Source organism: Lissotriton helveticus, chromosome 2_1 (assembly GCF_964261635.1).
Source record: "Lissotriton helveticus chromosome 2_1, aLisHel1.1, whole genome shotgun sequence".
Taxonomy (NCBI): domain Eukaryota; kingdom Metazoa; phylum Chordata; class Amphibia; order Caudata; family Salamandridae; genus Lissotriton; species Lissotriton helveticus.
This window is the reverse complement of record NC_136059.1, coordinates 1,055,674,377-1,055,695,143: the sequence shown is the minus strand read 5'-3', so window position 1 is coordinate 1,055,695,143 and position 20,767 is coordinate 1,055,674,377. Positions and strand designations below refer to the sequence as shown.

The following is a 20,767-nucleotide window of genomic DNA, read 5'->3' as shown; positions in this document are numbered from 1 at the left end:
TCCCCCTATTCCTGACCCTATTCTAGTTAAACTAACCAACAAGTTAACTAACAGTCAGCCCATGAGGCAAGGAAAACCCCCATGATGCAGATACCGTTATCTGACGCAGTCACACTACGGCACAGGAACGTGTTATCCGATTAGGTCATAACGCTTGAGATCTAATTAGACAAGCGATATTCCTCCAGCCCCTGATAAGGCATACGGAGTTCTCATAACAAATCAAACCTATGACAACCTGGAAAATCCGTGCGGCCATTGTTTTGATTTCACCGAGAACTTCAGCGAAAGAATGTGCTAACGAGCAAGTCGTATGACATCTTTATTGACGTATCTATGTCCATCCTTACGTCAATCTCGGCACCTTAAAGGTATAAATATTACCGATCTTGCCCTATGCAAAACACACGCGTGGTGACGAGACGGAGCAGCCATACTTGCCGAAGCCCAGAGCAGAGCAGACCCCGCTGGCAGCAGCCCCGCCTTCCTGACGCGCTGAGAGAAGCTGCTTTCTCCTGCCGAGAGACCCAGCACCGGCGCTTCCGGGTAGCCCTCGCAGGCAGCCTGGAATATCGAGAGCAGAGAAAGAGATACCATTCCTCATTCATCCTAACTTCCAGGTACAGAACTGAATAACCCCTCACAGAGAATTCTTTAGTTATTCACTTGGCAAAAACAAACTTAACTTAAACTGTAACTTTCTATTCCCGCCCACGTATTAGGCTTAGGTCAGGTACACGGGGTAGGCGTATTTAGAAACACCAGTTGAGTACGTTTAGTCAAATGTATATATGTATGTAATCTATTTTAATCATTTTAAACATCATATGGCTTAGAAACCATATCAATGTTTTTACAGTATTATTTTATACTATTGCTTTTAATGTATGCACTTTACTTAACTATAAGTATTGCAATAATATCGATCCATTTCTCTTGTATGAGAAAAGAGACTGATCAATAAATAACACCTTTTTATTGAACACGCCCGTCTCTTCCTTTTCTCTACATTCTGATGAGACTAAGAATGCACGTACTGACTGAGTAAAATAAATTGCCTTTTGTTCACACGACTCTCGAGATTTACTCTTGATTAGGGGAGAGCAAAGTTGTCATGTTCTATGGTTGTCAGAAACTAAATCCCTTCTTGTCTAATCAGGGAAGTTAAGTCCTCCTTGAACATTCGAGAAAGTTTCTAGTGAACTCTGAGCTAAGCTGGCAAACCCAAAACTTTAAGTCTAGTATCGACAGTAGTAGACCTAGTTAACGTCTGGTCTAGGCCTTTACTGCTGTAGGTATTATTCCAATGCGCAGAGCCTATTGGGATGATAGGAGCTACACTACAATAGTATGCTTGCTGTATACATTTAAAATGTATAATGCGCAGGTTACAGTTCGATGTGAGCATTTGCCTCTGCTATCAACTGTACTCCCAGTCCTCCTGAGTTAAGAATGTGCCCAGCATGTATTCCCATCTCCGTAGGGTCCTCTCCTGTGTACGGTGCTGTTCCCTTTGTGCCGAGTGCCGAGTGACTAGGCGTTGGCGTGTTGGAGAAGTAAGGAAGTAAGGGGAATTTAAATGCATTATGTGTTTGCCGTTCATTTGGGAATGAGGTGTATAGGTCTTTCACCGCCGTGCGCAACCTGAGGTATGCAACACCCCAAAGCTGCCTAGCACCTCCTCACTAGACCATACAGGACTGCAACTCCTACACCGACCCGATGCACTCGTTGCAGCTTCACCGACAGCTCCCCGCCCGTCCGTGAAACATGAAACACATGGCACATTAAGTGGGTAGAGAGGAGAGCGCGGTCTGACACCTACATCATAATCCTAATGGGACTGGGCCATGAAGAGGATACACATGCACCTGAGCTGCCACTTCTTGCCGCCATGTCCAGTTGTGTGCTTTGTAAACCAGCACCATTTCCTTGAAGTTCTCTGTAGAATTAAGTATTTCACTGATTCTTGACTTAAAGAAAAATTATAATTGTAAAGGACTCTGGAGTCGGGTTTTGCCAAATAAAATGAAATGAAATGTCAAGAGCTGCGTCCCAAAATACTTAATCTTGTAGGTCTGAATTATCACAAATCATCACAAACGTATCGTAGCAAGATTGATCATTATTAGATGTTCCTTTTTGATAACACTTTGGTTCGGAGACTGAAATAGTGTTTGTTGGACAGGCCCCATGAAGGGCTCGCTTTCCCCCCCGAATTGAGAGGATCCTCGTGTCCTGAACCCCTTGTATCGTACTACCTTACTTCAAGAATTGCCTATAAAGAGTATTAATCTGATCCTCGTGTGGTGTCCATCTGTGGGGGGGAAGTTACTTATCTGTACGATTCGCTGGAGATGGCCCTCACCGGCGGCCTCTCCCCTTGTGCTCGGCCGACCCTCCAGGTCCCCGTCTAACATTGGTGGCAGCGGTGGGATCCGAACCAACGCGTAACCGTACAGAGAGTAACTCACCCTACGACGAATCCACAATGACGACCAGAGAGAGCGGATCTGCAGAGGAATTCCAGATGGAAAAATTGGAAGAGTACAACCACCGAGAGCTAAAACAATGTTGCATAGAACTAGGCATTGCTACCACCGGTCTGAGCACAAAAGAGGACTTCAAACACGCCCTAGAATCCTGGGCAGAGACAAATACCGCCGAAACCCCGGAGACAAACGCCACTCTGACGGAAGAAAGGAGAACGGATCTCTCCCGGGAAGAGATCCGAGAACGAGAGAAAAATAGGCTACACGAGTTAGAGTTGGCACGGCTCAAATTAGACGGAGAATTGAAACTGGCAGAACAAAAGATGAACTTAGAACACTTACGGCTCCAAGAAGAGCGAGAGGAAAAGCAGAGACAGAGAGAACTCGAAGAAAAAAGACTGGCATACGAACACGAGTGCAAGCTAGCGGAGATAGAAATACGCAAACAGAACAAAGACCTAGGGGTGCCCGAACAACCGCGCCCCCCAGGTACTACCGAACAGAAGGTCCACATCCCCAAAGATGTGGTCCGTGAATATTATCGGAACGACGACATACAGCAGTGGTTCAAGGCCTACGAGATCGCCATGACTGCCCTGCTGCAGCTTCCGGACCCTCAAATGACGTCCTATGACCACATGAAGGCCGCCCTCCTCAGTCGATATGGGCTGACGCCCGAGATGTACCGCCAGAGGTTCCGCAACTGCACCCGGATCCCGGGTACAACCTGGATAGAATATGTGAACTATTTCAGCCGAGCCTTCGAGGGATGGATCAAGGGTAGCAACGTAACAACCTACGAGCAGCTCTTCAACCTCATTGTGTGGGAGCACCTCTCCAACAACTGCTTCGTCGAGCTCAGGCAGCACCTCCTCGACAGTAAATTGACTGACCCACGACAGCTCGCCGCCGAGGCTGACCGATGGGAGAGCACCCGAGTGACCCGGAATGGGCCAACCGAGCAGAACAGAACCAACCATGGTCATCATCGTCCCCGAGGAGGAGGAGGAGGACAGGGCCGGGGCAGAGACGCCGTCCCGGCCGCTCCCGCAAGCAACACCCCGCCCCCGGCCGGCCGGGGCAACCCCCCGATGCGCCCGGGGTTCCGAGCCAACGTTACGTGTAATCGATGCCAGCGAGTAGGCCACTATGCCAGTGATCCGACCTGCCCAAAGAACCAGACCCCCGGGCCCCGCCAGGTGGCTGCCGCCGCCCTAGGAGAAGAGCAAATCTCCGAAGAGCCTGAAGAGTACGAGCAGGAGCAGCCCGAGTGGGAACCTGCCGCCATGTCCCTGGCCTGCCTAGGGGGAAGAGACCTGATCCCGCGGGCTCCCCTACCAGCCAACACCAGGAAATACAGTCAGTGGGTGAACATAAATGGGCGTAAGGCCGAAGCCCTACGTGACACAGGGGCCAGTGTGACGGCCATCCGTTGTCACCTGGTGACCCCAGAACAGATCCTGCCAAACGTTCTTTGCCCCGTTCGATCGGCCGACAACTCGCAGAGCCTGTGTCGGATGGCCTGCGTCCCCTTCGAATGGGGAGGAGTGTCCGGTATGCTAAGAGTGACTGTCCGCGACGATGCCCCCGTGGACTGCCTCCTGGGGAACGATCTCGAGAGTTCCCCGTGGGCAGCCGTTGAAAGAAGAGAGCACCTGGGGATGTTGGGCCTCCCGGGCTGGGCGTGCGTAACAACCCGGTCCATGGCCGCCGACAACATCCCTAGATCTGAAGAACCCGAATGGCCAGCACCTCCTCCCCCGATCGCTCCAGAGGTAGACTCCAGCCCTACTGACCCCCGGAACAAACCCAAGAAGAGCCCACTCAGCCCCAAGACCTTCCAGACCTGGCTCAGTGGCGTCAGGAAGGGGGGCCCACCCAAGAACAATTCCGGCAAGAGCAAAAGACATGTCCCTCCCTCGAGGGACTGCGACAGCAAGCGCTCGCCCAGAGCGCAGGAGACACCGCAGGGGCCCACTGGATCTATTGGGACAATGACCTACTGTACAGCGAACAAAGAATAGCGGACCTGGGGGCCAGTCGAGTGCTGGTGGTGCCCCTCCGCTTCAGAGACTTCCTTTTGAACTTGGCCCATGATGTCCCCCTGGCTGGACACTTGGGGCAAGACAAAACATACAACCGCCTGGTGACTCACTTTTACTGGCCGAAAATGAGAAATGACGTCTCCAACAACTGCCGGTCCTGCCCGACCTGCCAGGCCAGCGGGAAGAGCGGACGCAAACTCAAGGCACCCCTGCAACCATTCCCCGTTGTGACCACCCCGTTCGAGAGGGTGGGAATAGACATTGTGGGGCCCCTGGACCCCCGAACAGCACAAGGGCATCGATTCATCCTGGTCCTGGTGGACCACGCCACCCGCTATCCTGAGGCGGTTCCCCTTCGAACTGTAACAGCACCAGTGGTAGGTCGAGCCTTAATGGGGATCTTCTCTCGAGTGGGCTTCCCCAGGGAAGTCGTCAGCGACAGGGGCACGAACTTTATTTCAAAATATATGAAATCCCTATGGCAACAGTGCGGAGTCACCTACCGATTCACAACCCCCTATCACCCGCAAGGAAACGGACTGGTCGAGCGATTCAACCGCACTCTCAAGGGGATGATCATGGGGCTGGAAGAACCCCTACGCCGCCAGTGGGACGTGCTACTACCGTGCCTCCTCTTCGCCTACCGAGAAGTCCCCCAGAAGTCCCTCGGCTTCAGCCCCTTCGAACTCCTGTACGGACACCCTGTTCGCGGGCCCCTCAGCCTAGTTAAAGAAGAGTGGGATATGGCCCCCCTGAAGACCCCTCCAGACGTCTACAAGTACCTCCTGACCCTCCGTAATCAGACCCGGCGATTCAGAGAGATCGCCAAAGCCAATCTTGAGGCCAGTCAGGAGGACATGAAGAAGTGGTACGATCAACATGCCTCCTCCATCGAATTCGAGCCTGGCCAGCAGGTATGGGTGATGTCCCCCATCGAACCTTGTGCCTGACAGGACAAGTGGACGGGGCCCTTCAAGGTGATCGAGCGTAAGAGCCCCGTCACCTACCTCATCAACATGGAATCCCCCCGAAACCCCCTCCGGGTCCTTCACGCCAACAGACTCAAACCCCACTTCGTGCGCTCGGAGCTCAGCCTGTTGATGGCTACAGACAGTGGAGCGGAAGAGGACTCCGAGCCCCTCCCTGACCTACTGGGGACCGGGGAAAAAGATGGTTCAGTGGACGGGGTCCAACTCTCCGAGGCCCTGACCCCGGAGCAGCGCCAAGACTGTCGGGCCCTCCTGCTGCAATTTGCAAGCCTATTCTCCCTCACACCCGGGGTCACCCCCTGGTGCCTGCACGACGTGGACACTGGCGACAGTCCTCCTATCCGACACCGGCCGTACCGAGTACCAGATCGGGTACGCACTTGCATCCAAGAAGAAGTCTCCAAGATGCTTGCACTCGGAGTCATCGAACCCTCGGACAGCCCCTGGGCCAGTCCGGTTGTGCTGGTCCCCAAAGCGGCGGCCCCGGGCACCACACCCGAGCTCCGATTCTGCATCGACTATCGGGGTCTGAACGCTGTCACCCGAACCGACGCTCACCCCATCCCCCGAGCCGACGAACTAGTCGACCGCATGGGGGCGGCCCGCTACCTAAGCATCTTCGACCTGACGGCGTGCTACTGGCAGATCGGCCTCACCCCCAGGGCACAAGAACGATCCGCTTTCTCCACCCCGGATGGACACTACCATTTCAGAGTGATGCCATTCGGCATGAAAAACGCTCCAGCCACGTTTCAACGACTTGTGAACCAGGTATTAGCGGGCCTCGAAGAGTTCAGCGCCGCATACCTGGACGACATCGCGGTGTATAGCCGCCACTGGTCAGACCACCTCCGCCACCTCCGAGGGGTCCTGCAGGCCCTCCAACAGGCCGGCCTCACAATCAAGGCCAGCAAGTGCCAAATCGGCCAGGGGTCCGTGACCTACCTCGGACACCAAGTGGGGAGCGGTCTGGTGGCCCCCCTCCAGCTCAAGATCGCTGCCATCCAGTCCTGGCGCCCCCCCGTAACCCAAACCGAGGTCCGAGCCTTCTTGGGGCTCACCGGATACTATCGGCGGTTCGTGAAGGACTATGGCAGCATGGTGGGGCCCCTCACGGAACTCACATCCAAGACCAACCCAAAAACAGTCAACTGGACTCCCGACTGTCAAGCGGCCTTCGAGAGACTGAAGGCCGCCATGTGCACCGCTCCTGTGCTCCAGGCCCCCGACTACAGCCGAGAGTTCATCGTCCAAACTGATGCCTCAGACCATGGCATCGGGGCCGTCCTCTCCCAACTGAACCCCGAGGGAGTCGACCAACCAGTGGCCTTCATCAGCAGACGCCTACTGCCCCGAGAACAGCGCTGGAGCACCATTGAGCGAGAGGCCTTCGCAGTAGTATGGGCCCTCAAGAAGCTCCGGCCTTACCTCTTCGGAACCCACTTCCGGGTACAAACAGATCATCGGCCCGTGCAATGGCTAATGCAAATGCGGGGGGAGAACCCCAAACTATTGCGATGGTCCATCTCCCTGCAGGGGATGGACTTCACTGTGGAGCATCGCCCTGGCCAAGACCACGCCAACGCGGATGGCCTGTCCCGCTTTTTCCGCCTCGACGAGGAGAGTCCCCAAGAGGATGGGTGACTCTCCCCGCCTTCAGCTGGGGGGGACGCATGTTGGACAGGCCCCATGAAGGGCTCGCTTTCCCCCCCATGACAGGGCCCAGACACCGGCTCTCCGGGTGCTACCCGCAGAAACAACCCGCAACCCGTCCCCTACGGGACGCCTGCTCCCGGATATCTCTGTGTCACGGGCCCGGGCCCCCGTCAACCCCATTGCCCGGCCCAGCCGCCATCTTGGACACTGCACCACGCGGCCGCGTGGCCTCAGCTCGACCCCAACCCTGGGCCTGGCCAGGCCCCGACATCCCGGCACCACCATCCACCCAGGAGGTGACGGACCACTTGGCAGGTTAATGGGAGAAAGAAGTGTCGATGGCTCTCCCCCGCCAGGTGCCGCTCGCCCCCAGCCTCCCCGGGTGCTGGCTCCACCCCCCTGCTGGGTGTCTGGACTCCCTCATCCCGGACCTCCCGACCTCCCAGTGCGAGGGTCCGGACATCAAAGGGCGCCAGACCTATAACTGAGGCAGCCCCAGAGCAGGAAGGCAGTTGTATCCTGGAGTCGAGAGACACCGAGAAGAACTCATCCTTGACGGACTGCTGGCGCTGCCGCAGCCCTGCCTTGTGAACTATCGTCCTGCCTGCTGGCGCTGCCGCGGCCTTCTGCAACCTTCATCCTCGTGGGACCTGCTGGCGCTGCCGCGGCCCGTTGTAATCGTCATCCTCGTTGGGACCTGCTGGCGCTGCCGCGGTCCGTTGCCACCTACGACCTCTTCGGGACCTGCTGGCGCTGCCGCGGCCCGACCCGTCCGAACGCCGAGCTCGAGGATTGTGAGCTACCACCGTTCACCTCAGTACCAGTAGGTACCAAGACTTTCCCGCTACCCCCTTTCCCTACTAGAGACTAGAATTGAGAGGATCCTCGTGTCCTGAACCCCTTGTATCGTACTACCTTACTTCAAGAATTGCCTATAAAGAGTATTAATCTGATCCTCGTGTGGTGTCCATCTGTGGGGGGGAAGTTACTTATCTGTACGATTCGCTGGAGACGGCCCTCACCGGCGGCCTCTCCCCTTGTGCTCGGCCGACCCTCCAGGTCCCCGTCTAACAGTGTTCATGCAAACTTACAGCATTTTCTCACCTGCTTATTTTCTGCTTGTTTTTTTGTGTGAAGAAAAGCTTACATTGAATTGTACTTTCTATATTTAATGGTTTCCTTTGTTTCCAAGAAGTAACCTAGTTAATCAAGCAATGCAAATTTAAGTCTGATCATTAGAAGGTTTAATGGCAACATTTGTTTCTGTGTTTTTTTCCAGTTATTTGTCAAAGTGTGAAGAACTCATCCACCATCAAGACAGTCAATTTTACAGGTTGTGGTTTAACCTGGTTAGGAGCTGAGCACATGGCTAACATAATAAAGGTAGACTGAGGCTGTGTGTAAATATTATTGCATTTATAATCCACCTCTGAGTTTTCTCACCATGCTTCCCAAAAGCTTCAAAAACTCCCTTATTTTATTTTTGCCTTCCCCTTCTCCTCTTAATTTCTTTAATGCTTTTCTTCCCTTGTGCCATACTTTGTTTTGTCTTTGTTGCCGTTACTTCACCTCTCATGTTGATTGTCCTTTACTTTCTTGCACCATTTCTTCCATTCTTATTTTCCCACTTCGATAGACTACGTTATCTAAAGGGTTGACATCACAAATCTTAACTGTGTCTTTTCAGCTTAGGAGTGTGAACATATCTTCTCAAACGAATGACTCATTAATATAAGTACGTTTGTTTTCAGCACAGACCAGGTCTTAAATGGGAAGAAAGCAAATGCAAGGGTGTATTTTAATTTGGCATACATAGTTTGTGATGCTCTTTTTTAATCCTTTTTTCAACCACTTCAACTTTTCAAAGATTGTGTCAGGGATCTGAGTGTAAGAAGAGAAATCATGAACTCATGGTAGCCTTGTCTTTTTTGTGGGATGTGGCTTACAGAGGTTCAGAACTGATGCCATTGATGATATAATTTGAGATGTCATCAGTGATGCAGTGTGAGATCGAGAGGAGCGCAGTGATGGGGTGCAGGTTTTTTCTTAATGTATAGTATGTCTTTAAAAAATTCGAAAATTAATCTTGCAAAAATTAGGATGTTATCTTCATATATTCAACATATGGCGCCAAATTAATTAAAGAAAGAAAAAAATGCATTTCCTATGGAAATTTTGCATTTGCTTCAATAACGTGAACCTAGATGGCTTCAAACCAGAACATTCACTAAATGCCAACTCACTTTGATTCACCCTGGACCACCAATCTCACTCTCAAGGAACACACTGCCAAAAAACAAAAGTAGGTCTAGTACTAGCTCTCTCTTCTAAAGAAAGTGAAATGTTTTCTTCCAGAAGGACTTCAGCACTGCTGTTCAAGTCTGCTACTCTCCCATCTGGTGGCAATGGCCTACTCCATGGCCTCCGAGATGCCACACTGGCACCCCTTAGGGGAACACTACACAACAGCATGTGTCATCTAGGGCCTGAAGAAATACGATCGTATCACCCCTGTCCTGATGGAACTTCATTGGCTCCCCTTGCCAACCTGGACCATCTTCAAACAAACTGTTTTCATTTAGAGTGCCTTCGGGTCTAGCATCCCCACTTATTTTCCAGGTCTACTAGCCTTCACTGATGGCTTTTAGCACATCCCCAGTCAGGATACCATCAGACTGCAGACTAAGAAGTATAAAAAGGAAAAACAAGACAACAAGACCCTTCCTTTCATCTATGGACCCTGAATCTGGAAAAATATCCACATATCCATCAGGACTCCCCCAATGGTGCTCCAGTTAGGGAGAAATTGCAAACTCATCTTTTTTTTTAGAACACTACATCACAATGCATTCATTGTCCACAACCCAGCTTATTCTCCTATCTCTTGTTGACTTTATGCCTATCTTTGAGCATGTACAGCACTTTGCTACCTTTTTGATAGATTCACACTATATAAATACCATACAAATATGTACATGTTTCCATGCAGAACCACCAAGCTTACCCTGTTTCCCTCATCCCCACCCCAGAAATCCAATGCCTGGGCAAGCTCACGGACTGAAGGGCCCATCCTGCAAAACTGCCAAACAGTGGAACCACCAAGCTTCAGCTGCCCTACCCGACCCCGACCCCAACTCCAGAACACCAATACCAGGGCAATCTTTATGTACCGAAGTGCCCAGCTGTGAAACCACCAAAAGGTGGAACCACCAAGCTTCCATCCTTCCCCACCTATCCTGCAATAATCAATTCCTTGGCAAGCTCACTGTCTGAAGAGCCCGACTATGAATCCGCCAAAAGATGGAACTATCAAGCTCCTTCACCGCCACCCCATTCTCTCCATTCCATAATGCAACTCCAGAGCAAGCTCCACGGACTGAAGGGGCTGGTTGTGGAACCTTTAAAGGCAGTATTGCCAAGCTGTCTTACACCCCAGTACGAAACAGCTATCGTCAGAACTGTCAGGCTCCCTTCCCCACTAAAGGGAGTGGTCAACAGGGCCTGACCTGAGTCCCGGTCCTGCCCCCTTTCGAGGAATTATACAACTTTGAGACAGCGGTCTCGCTCCCACTGCAGACAAACAGAGGCTGTCCACTTTGTATTGTAAAACACAAACAAATGATTTGGCGCAGTGACTTGCTAGAGATCATATCCTGGACTCCACCCTCCTTTGCACACAGACAAAAGCTGCTGGTTGATTTGATCCTCAGAACCTGACCTTTGGGCTCCTATGATCTGTCTACCCATGCTGAGTACACTCGAAGCTAAAACACGTTGCAGATTAGCCTACTGGAGTAGGTTGGGGTACAGCGCCCGCACATACATCACTTGGTACAGTTAGGATAAAGGTCTTACCATAAAATATTATATGCCGTCAACCCTTGCCTTATATGTCTACACACCATGTTCTTTAATTGTTAAGTTGTCTACAAACGTTTTCTACAGAGACTGCAGTGATTGCTTACAGGTCAAAACCAAAGTAAATGCACAGCAGTGGTTAGATTTAAACATGGGTTGAAGTGCAGAGAAAACTTCCATTTTGAACATGATTAAAAACTACAGAAATTCACTTAAAGTAAAGGCTAATGTGAAGTTATTTTTTGATTTTCTCATTAAACCATATTGTTTATTTTAAAAAACCTGAAATTTACTAAAAAAAAACACTGCAAGTGCAAGTGGTACAAAACAGTGCAGCCCGCTCCTTGCTGCAGATCCCACGCACCCAGTCAGCCAGAACCGGATTGAAAAGCCTGCACTGGCTTCCAGTGAAACAAAGAGTGGCATTCAAGGCCCTATGTATTGCTCACCGGGCCTTCTGGAAGACAGGCCCAACAATCTGTAATAATTTAGTCACCCACTACCACCCATCCAGAAATCTTCGATCTACGGATGCTTTCTTGGCTGTGACTCCCAAAGTAAGGAGAGCTAGGACCGGAGGTAGGATGTTCTCTCTAAACGCTTCGAAACTGTGGAACGCACTCCCTCTCCAACTCCGGTCCAACTCGAATCTGCTCTCCTTCCGCAAACAACTTAAAACGCTTCTGTTTGCAAGGTCTATTGAGTCCTAATCTCTCACACTGCCCAGCTCTATCTACTTGCTCAGCGCTTGGACGCCCATTGGGCAGCAATCGCGCTTTATAAATCTATTTTCAATTTCAATTTCAATTCAACTGTTAAAGTACAGTTGTAAAATAAAACATCACACAGTGCTTAGGACTTCACATATTAAATCAGAGATGGTATTACTTACATCTAAAATGACATCACTGATAACTTCATCAATGATACTGCTGTTTGCAAAACTAAATGAACCCTAACAAACTTAAAAAAAGAAAAATAAGGAAAAAGGGGACTATGGTCATATATGGCATAGGAATACTGTTGATAAAAGGACGGGTACGTGGTTTGGACATTGACTATTCCATGGAGGCTACTCCTGCTGCACATGTTGAAGACTGTACGCTGCAGGGATTGGCAACCCAGAAAGGTTTGGCCACAGGCAGTAACTTCTGCTTCACAGGGTAAAGGCGGCGTGCAGCTTGTGTTGGTTGCTGAGATACATTTCAATGAAAGTTCTGGCTTAAAGCCAACGCCAGTTGCCCACCTCATCTAAATAAAGCCAAATACTGTGTGCACCAGAGAATACCTGCCTGTAGAGAGCTGGGCTCATGCCCCTCTTATATACTCAAAACCAAGTGCTATCGACTAAGACATTGTAAACTGGGAGGTTATTAGCTGTGGACTGTTGGGTGCAGGACTTCGCTGAGGACTATGCTTCATTGCACACAACTTATGGATGTACACTGTAGTGTGAGTCACACAGAGATGTTTTAGTTCATGGTGGTGATGTAAATGTGTCCCTAAGGCTAAACCCCATTGTAACTCCTTTATACATAGCTGAGAACTGTATGCACTGCGTGTTAACCAACTGCAGAGGGTTGTCTATAGAGCCTAACTGTGTGTGCAAACTCTGTGGTCAGTACTTGCTGCATGTTACCAGAGGTTGTGTGCATTGTGGGTTGGTTACTCAGAAGGCTGGCCTAGCTTTTATCTCCAAGTTGACTTGTAATCAGTGATATAAGTTGATATTTCATCAGTGATGTCATCAACTATGCCATCTAACATGTCATGATTGACGTAATACGTGAGGTTATAGGGAGGCATGACTGGCACAGGTTATGATTAGCTTAATGAACCGTATCTGGCGAATTTCTTTGTTTTTTTTACATTTTGTTTTGTAACCATAACTCCACTTCAACTGTTTTTTATGTGAATTTCAGAGTTATATTTTAAACATACCCTACGGTATTACGAGTAAAAACTTCACTTTAACCTTTAGATTTTTTTGTGAATTGTTTACATATACATTATACATAAATGTATTGAACAAACATAATTATCAGGCCAAGAAAGTGGCACATCTTCTTTACTGCAAGATAAGAATACAATCAGTTCAGACCCTGAGATTACACGTGGCAGCTCTTTTCAGATTACATTCCATCCCAGTCATATTGTGTAAACCTAAATATGGAGCATTGTTAATAGGCATACTTATTAAAAATCTTTTACAGAAGAGGAATGTGATAAGGAATTGTGTTGGTAGCCAGAAATGTGCCCCTGAGTAGAGTGATAGGTGCTCTTTCTACTGTGAATGAGGTGTTTGGAGAGTTTTTTTGTGGCCCTTTCTGGAGTTTGAAGCAGTGGAGCAACCCTGATGTACAGTTGGATGGACTTTGCATCCTGGGGATGTGGCTCAAAATTGCCTTTCCTTTTATTTAAATTTGTGTTTCTTTAACTTTGAGGATGATTGTGTCTTGGCTTTGCGTGTTATAATAGTCCACCTGAGATAGCCCTAGGTAAGGTGATGTGTTAGTTGTTACTATCCTGTATCTGATGTCTCAGATCTAAAAGATGATATGAGTCTTCATTGAAAGCAAAGATATGATCTTTAGTATGAGGGTTTCAAGGTCAAATTCTTTAGACATTAATCAAACAGACCGGAGTGTTAAGTGTAGGGTTTATGCAATGTGATTGTTTAGGGCATTGATATCATCCAGATAGAACCAGGGTGTGTGAAGTATGTTCCACAAGACACACTGCAAATGAACAACAGCCAACCATATTTAAAAAAGGATAAAGTGATAGATTACAGGCATATCCGTCTGGGATCTCCATAATTTATTCAGAAATGTATATTTTTTAAGTAGCTAAACCAGGGTAGGCAAATCGAGAAGATAAATAAACACTCATATAGCCACCAATGTGCATCCTTCTGGTTCTGTTCAAAGTTGCTAATATCTGAAAGCAAACACCTGATAATTGATACAGGAAGCCGGGGATTTCTACACTGCACTACCAGCTCACAAAACAACCCACAATTCCTGTTATTACTATTTAAGTCAATCTCATATTTTCTACATGTGGATCTCTTTTCATTAGAGTTACATAATTGGTTTTGATAGATGCGATTAAGTCTACAATACAGTGTCAACCTTATGTGTCATTCTGGTGTTTCGTAGATTGTTCTTTAAGTGACACATTTCTTTCTTAAATATCCCTATTTAATTTAGTTTTGGGGACAAATTGTATCCCTTTCATGAATATCTAGATCTTATACTTGCCTATTTGCCTGCTAAATAGTTTCAGAACAAATTGTGTGTGGTAGATTCTCACTTTTCAAGGACCCCTCACTCGTGCGTAATCTCCTGTATGCAGTGAAAGGTATTTCTCATTGATGTTCATTTATGTGTGCTAAACAATGACAGTCTTAGCAAATGTTTTTCCTATTTGAAGCAGTTTTTCGTCACGAGTAATACTTTACTTTTGTTCTCTAACATGAATGTTGTATTCTATTTTGTTGCAGCACCAGGCAACCAGACGGCACAGTGATATCTGGGCGGAAAGCCTGAGGTACAGGAGACCTGACCTGGATTGCATGACTGGTTTGAGACGCATTACTCTGAATTATAACATGCTAATTGGGGATGAGGGTGCTATTGCCCTAGCAGAATCACTAAAAGAAGATCTCTGGTTGAAGGGTATGAGACTAACCTCTTGTTTTCTATTTTAAGAATGTGTACCCAGACTGGTGAACTCATCCACTGCATTTATGTCCTGTCAGAAATGAAAGTTCTGTTTGTTTGCAAGCTGCAAACCAGTATGCTGAACTTTGGGCCAGTATGATTTATTATCACCATTTTCTCACTTTGCATCTGGGAAGTGGAGGCATTCTATGATTGTCACACGCATCAGACTACACTGACAAACCGGCCCATAAAGTGCTCGCCTAATCCAAACAAGATAGAAGGAAGGACTTTAATTGCTGTGAGTGTTTGGGGAAAGGATACATAGCTAAAGTCTTTCTTAAAAAAAAAAGAAAAGAAATACTTGCCTTTTCCTCTGCTGCTGTCTGTGTCGTTGTTAGTTCTGCCTCCAAGCAGACTCCCAAGGTTTGTTTTGTGAGAGGGGAAGAAAAGGGTTAGCAAGTGCGATGTCAGTTTACAGTTCGACTAGGCCCAAATGAGGAAAAGTCCTCTCTGGTTAATTTTAAGTCCGGTGTCGACCACTTTGACAGTAAGTGATAAACTCTGCCGAACCCAAATAGTAAGGCCACCCATGGGTCGCCCCTTATGACCCTTTGATGCTGGGACATAGTAGTTCAAGTAACCCTCGGCAAAAGAAGGTTCGCACAGCCACTTCTCCTGAAAAATGCACACATCAAAGATGTTTACAAAACTTATCCGATCCTGGGATTCCTGTCTGGAACGTAGCCCGGCAATATTCCATGAAACCAACTTACCCACGCCAACCCCGGTCCCCTCGACTATTCTATTAGAAGTTGCTACTGTGGGGATAGTAAGCAGCCTCTGTTCACCTTCATACGAGAAACCTAAATGCGGGTCAGTTATGGAAATGGAAATCTCCCCACAGTTCTGTCCTAGCTTTGGATTAGAATTGGTAAGATAGTCAACACCCAACACTATCCCACCAGCTGTCTCTAATACCCCCGTGGTTTCCTCCCCGTTCAGGATCCCCCAGCTACCCTTATTTCCTGTAGATGGATCTATTGGATGTCAATCATTGCTGTCCAAACCAGAGCAATTTCTCTCACATGCTCTACCCCTAGCACGAAGCCTTTGCTCCTGAGACTGGGGGCACGATTTTCTTAGCTGGATCAGAGATTGCCCAGGGGCACTGGTTCTAAATTCTAAAGCAAAGAGATTTTCGACAAGAGATGCTGATTTCAGGGTTAACTCTGTAGAGTCATATATATGGTTTGGGGGGCTAATCCTTTTCGCCTCCAGAATATCTTCCCTAATCACTGAGCAACAGCCTCTAACGTGCCGCAGCCAGTGAATAGCTTTATTTATTAGGGAATCTGGATACTCTATGCTAACAGTCACCAGTTTAGGAACAATGGTCATGTATATTTTGTTATGGGAATAATCTTTATTAACAAAACTAGTCCCTTTTTTCCCTAGGGTAGTAGCTCCTGGTGCTTTTACCCCCTCTACTGCTCTTGGAATTGCTTTTGATCCACCTGACATGGTACCAGACTTCTGACGAGTTACAGAGACATTCCCTATTACTCTAGAGCTATTTGATATCGGCCCTTCTTTAGTGCCTTTCAGAGTAGAATGACCAATTTTACTGGGGTCAACAACATGCGAAATGCTTAGATCGCTACGCTTATCCCTTACCGGGATTTGGTGTGCCTTACTTTTTAAGGGGAAGGAATTTTGTAGATTTGTTGTCGCGTTAGATGGATTTTTTTCTTCCTCCCTCAGGCTCGCCCCTAACTAGAGTAGTTACATTTATTATTAATGACTTTAGTGAATCTATTTCATCGCGAAGAAGAATAACAAGATTTGTTAAAGTATTAACTTCTTCAGAGACTACTTTGCCCCTACTGATGTTTGCATTGGGCACTGCATCCAAACTGACTACCTGTTGAACCCCTTCAGCTCCTGCGTCGGGCGACATTTGCTGGGCAGGAGGTTCAGTATGAATATCAGCCAGGACTATATACCTGTTGCTGTAAGGTGTCAGTGGAACAGTAGCAGGTGGCAAGTTATAACACATGGCATTAATGGGGGCGTCCTGATCCACATAACAATGAGCCTCACCCGATATAATTGAGCAAACCCCATTATCTTTATTATTACCAGTCTTAGTTTTTCTTTTTGCCCGAAACATGGCTGGAATTGTAGGAAGATCAGTAGTATCCTCTGGCGATCTGTGTGTGTCGCCACCCTTGTCGCTCGTAGCCTCCCCGCTGCTATGGCCTTGATCGGCCACGAGGATTTTGCTACATTCATTGACAAGATCATTGATTTGATCTATTACACAATTTATAGCCACTTTTCTGGGTTTCTTTCCCTTTCGTTGTTTTGGGGGTTTGCCACCCCCCCCCATTCTCTCTCCCCCCCCAACCCCCCGCCACCCTCAATGGTTTTGCGTTTCCCAATAGCACCAATATATGAGCTACTTTGCTTAATACAGTACAACTGTTAAAAGATGACTACGGTCAGCCCAGTGTAGTACAGTCTAGTTACTTAGCCTTGGCCTCGTCTGGAGTACACTCAGTCCTCGGGTATGGTACAAGGCCAGTCGTAGATCCGGAATAACAGATGTTAAGGATACGACCCAGCCCTGCCTCGTACTGCCCCGGACGGCCACAGACGGCCCGCCCTTTGCCCGGGCTTAGCCTGGCGCCGCCCGCGCACTTCCCGTTGGGCGGGAGGCACTCCTTGCACTTGTAGCGCCTCCGGGCGCAGGGATGAGGTCACAGGTGCAGCGCCGGAGCCCGGGGCAGCTGAGGGATGTAGTTTCCCGCTGCAAACCGGACCGGCAAGAAGGAGACAGCAGCCGTTGCCCTCACGGCACAGGAGATGGACAATAAGGTGTCGTTTGCCCAGGGACAGGTGCGAGCCAGCCGTTGCCCTCACGGCGAGTGTCCCAAGCTCTGCGTCCCCCTAGAGAACTCGGCGCTCCTTGCACTTGTAGCGCCTCTGGGCGCAGGGATGAGGTCACAGGTGCAGTGCCGGAGCCCGGGGCAGCTGGGGGATGTAGTTTCCCGCTGCAAACCGGACCGGCAAGAAGGAGACAGCAGCCGTTGCCCTCACGGCGCAGGAGATGGACGATAAGGTGTTGTTTGCCCAGGGACAGGTGCGAGCCAGCCGTTGCCCTCACGGCGCGTGTCCCAAGCTCTGCGTCCCCCCTAATTTTAAGTCAGTTTGTGACTCCCTCACAGTTCAGTTATGACAGAGCAGTCTGCAAGAGTGTTTTCTTCTTGGTTTGACATGTATTCCAAAAGTATTTTGTCTACAAAATTGTGATACAATTGTCTATATGATTTAAACGGTGTTTATAGACAGAAAAAAAACCGAGCAGACTTAGATTTATAAGTACTGCCTTGTATAGGACAGGCTTTCCAGCTCCATGTTGGCCACCAATTCCCAATGAGTGGCTCGCATTAAGCATGTTTCTGTTGGTGTCGCTAGTAGAAGGTCCTCCATCTGAAACACAGTGGTTCTTCAATCAATCAATCAATTACATTTGTAAAGCGCGCTACTCACCCGTGAGGGTCTCAAGGCGCTGGGGGAAGGGGGGTGGGGTGCTGCTACTGCTCGAATTCTTCAATCTCTAAATGAGGTTGAGGAGTCAAGAGGTGGACGGACATGGCATCTATCTATTTTAGGCATTTTTTAGTAGTTGTTCCATTTCCCCCAAACTCAGAACGAGGCTCTTTGGACAGACTGTCTGTTACTTATCATTCCTTGTGAAACAGGTGTCTAATTATTTTGTCCCTCTGTAAAGGGTGATCTACATCTTGTGAGTACTATCAAGGTGCAGCATTCTGTTCCAGGGAGTTTAATTTCCTTTCTATATTACTGATTCACTCTTTATTTTAAGTTTGTTTATATGACATTGTGGTTTCATCATCTGTACCTCACACATTAGGGACATATACTACTAGCATCGTAAAAGTATATTGTCATAGCCCCATGTTAAAGATTTTTATTCAAAAGAAAATATACAGAACCAAGTATTGATTAATAGGCAGTCTTGAAAGATCACATTGTAGGGATTGAAAATCCTCTTTAATATTTGGTGAGCAATGGTTTACATCTTTATTGTATTTATAGCATTTTGCTAATTGGCAGCAAAACGTTAAAAGCATTGCCAGTAAAAAAAAATCTCAGTAGGTTGTCTTTGTGCTGTTCATTATTTTCATGTCAAGTGCAGTGTGTGTTTTTCTGTTGTATTACAGTCTTTTACCCATTATTTGGTAATCTTTAAACATAAGTGTCCTTTTTACCTTCTTAGCACTTGACATGCAGCAGTGTGGAATTTCCAATCAGGGGGCTCAGGCCTTACTAGATGCTTTTCGGACCAACACAACCCTAATGGTACTGGACGTACGAAGAAATCCCCTAATTGGTACGTAACTTTAAGGAGTATAACGTGATGACGTGACTTTGACCGATTTACCATTTTAAAGAAATTGTTTTAAAGATGTCTTAAATTAAAGTAAATCTGCTAACTATAATTGTAGTCAACTTTCAATTTATAGACATTTTAATAGCAAAAACACCCTTCTCTGGTGCATGTGTTTGGGTTTTACTTCCCTTTTTCTATCTAAGCTGTACAAATCCCCCTTCTCTTTAATAGGACAGTCCTGTTGTATGTTATGTTATTTTAGTACCATAGAACTATCACACCAGACCATCTTCCTGAAGGGTATTTTCGGTCTTGAAGAGAAGAAACCTAAGGGGGTATGGGACAAGGTCAGTTGTTGGACTCTAAATCCACCACCTCATGTAGGGACGGACTACTAAACTTAGACTAAGTACTCAGTTTTCTCCTGCTGCTCTCCTGCTTTCTGGAGTAGCAGGAGAACAGCATGACGAAGATTTGCAACCTGTACATAGTTTTTGAAAAACAATATTCTGGACACGCTTGAGATGTGGACTGTTAAGAGGAGCACATTAAACATTCCAGAGAGCTCTGCCTGTAAACATTCGCTGACAGTTCTAGTTGAGGGTTTCTTTGTTTTTTGGCCTTGTCTCCTGTCCTTGTGCATGATAAAGCTCTCCTTTACCTCAATAAGTTTAAAATGAATATTGAGAGTTCTGTTATAGCATTTTAAAAAAGCAACATTTTCCATGCTTTTTTCCCGGTACTCAGACCATGTTGTTTAATTGATGCTATGTTGATTTGCAAACAGACTAATTTGTTTTTTGTGTGCAACAAAATGTTTAACGTACCAATTTTCTCCAGGTATCTTTTTTGCCAGCCAACAAGTGATCTTTTTGCCAGTCGGTGGCCAGCATCTTTTTTTATTATTATTTTGTGAGCATGTTAGTTGTTTATCAGATTATGCAAATACTGTAAGCTTGATACTGTGCTTTCACATTGCCATTCTGAGCAGAGTTTGATACCTTAAAATCTGTTGTAATGAAAGTACAGTAGCTCCTCACTGCTACTTATGCCTGAGGTACAATTATTTCTATTTTTTTAATACTGTATGCAACTCTCACTTATTAGGTATCATAGCAGCTTAATGCCTGACTTCTGTTATTAAAGACTCTTTAATGTTTGTATTTATGTGGTTTGACAGTTTAAAAAAAATGCACCTTCTTTAGTTGACCCAGTTGCAGGAGTAGATGGAAAAAAGTGTCCATCGCCATGAAATGTAAAAAATCAACTATGTTGCGTTGCTGTCTTATTTAGGAGGCAAACCACCTACTCCCAAAAATATACCAATATCTACAGTACATGCGCTAGACATTTCATAATGGAGAAAACTGCTCCAAATATAAGATCTATCCTAGACCTATGTTAGATGAACAAGCATATGAACAGGGGAAATGTTTGAGAGTCCCAATTATTTTAGTACTTAGCCACATTGCTTCTTCAAGGATATTGGCTTTGTATGTTTGATTCACAGGCCATACTTTTTTCAACATCCTATTTGGTGGTCTCCACAGGAAGGTTATCCTTCTCTTTGGAGTAGGTGAATGTTACTAGCTGATAGTGTTGCCCTTGTGCTCGAAGGAAGCATTAAAAAAGTTGAAGGCAC

At 47.3% G+C, this 20,767-nt stretch overlaps 1 protein-coding gene across 2 annotated transcripts in view; it reads left to right on the top strand.

The window, feature by feature from the left end:
• Positions 1 to 20,767, top strand: part of CEP78 (centrosomal protein 78) — a 536,668-nt gene that overhangs the window by 49,574 nt on the left and 466,327 nt on the right. For both annotated transcript variants that reach the window (XM_078675855.1, XM_078675856.1), the window contains exons 5-7: positions 8,462 to 8,565; positions 14,546 to 14,720; positions 19,012 to 19,125. In XM_078675855.1, the coding sequence (XP_078531981.1) occupies positions 8,462 to 8,565; positions 14,546 to 14,720; positions 19,012 to 19,125 (393 nt within the window). The remainder of the gene's footprint in view (positions 1 to 8,461; positions 8,566 to 14,545; positions 14,721 to 19,011; positions 19,126 to 20,767) is intronic.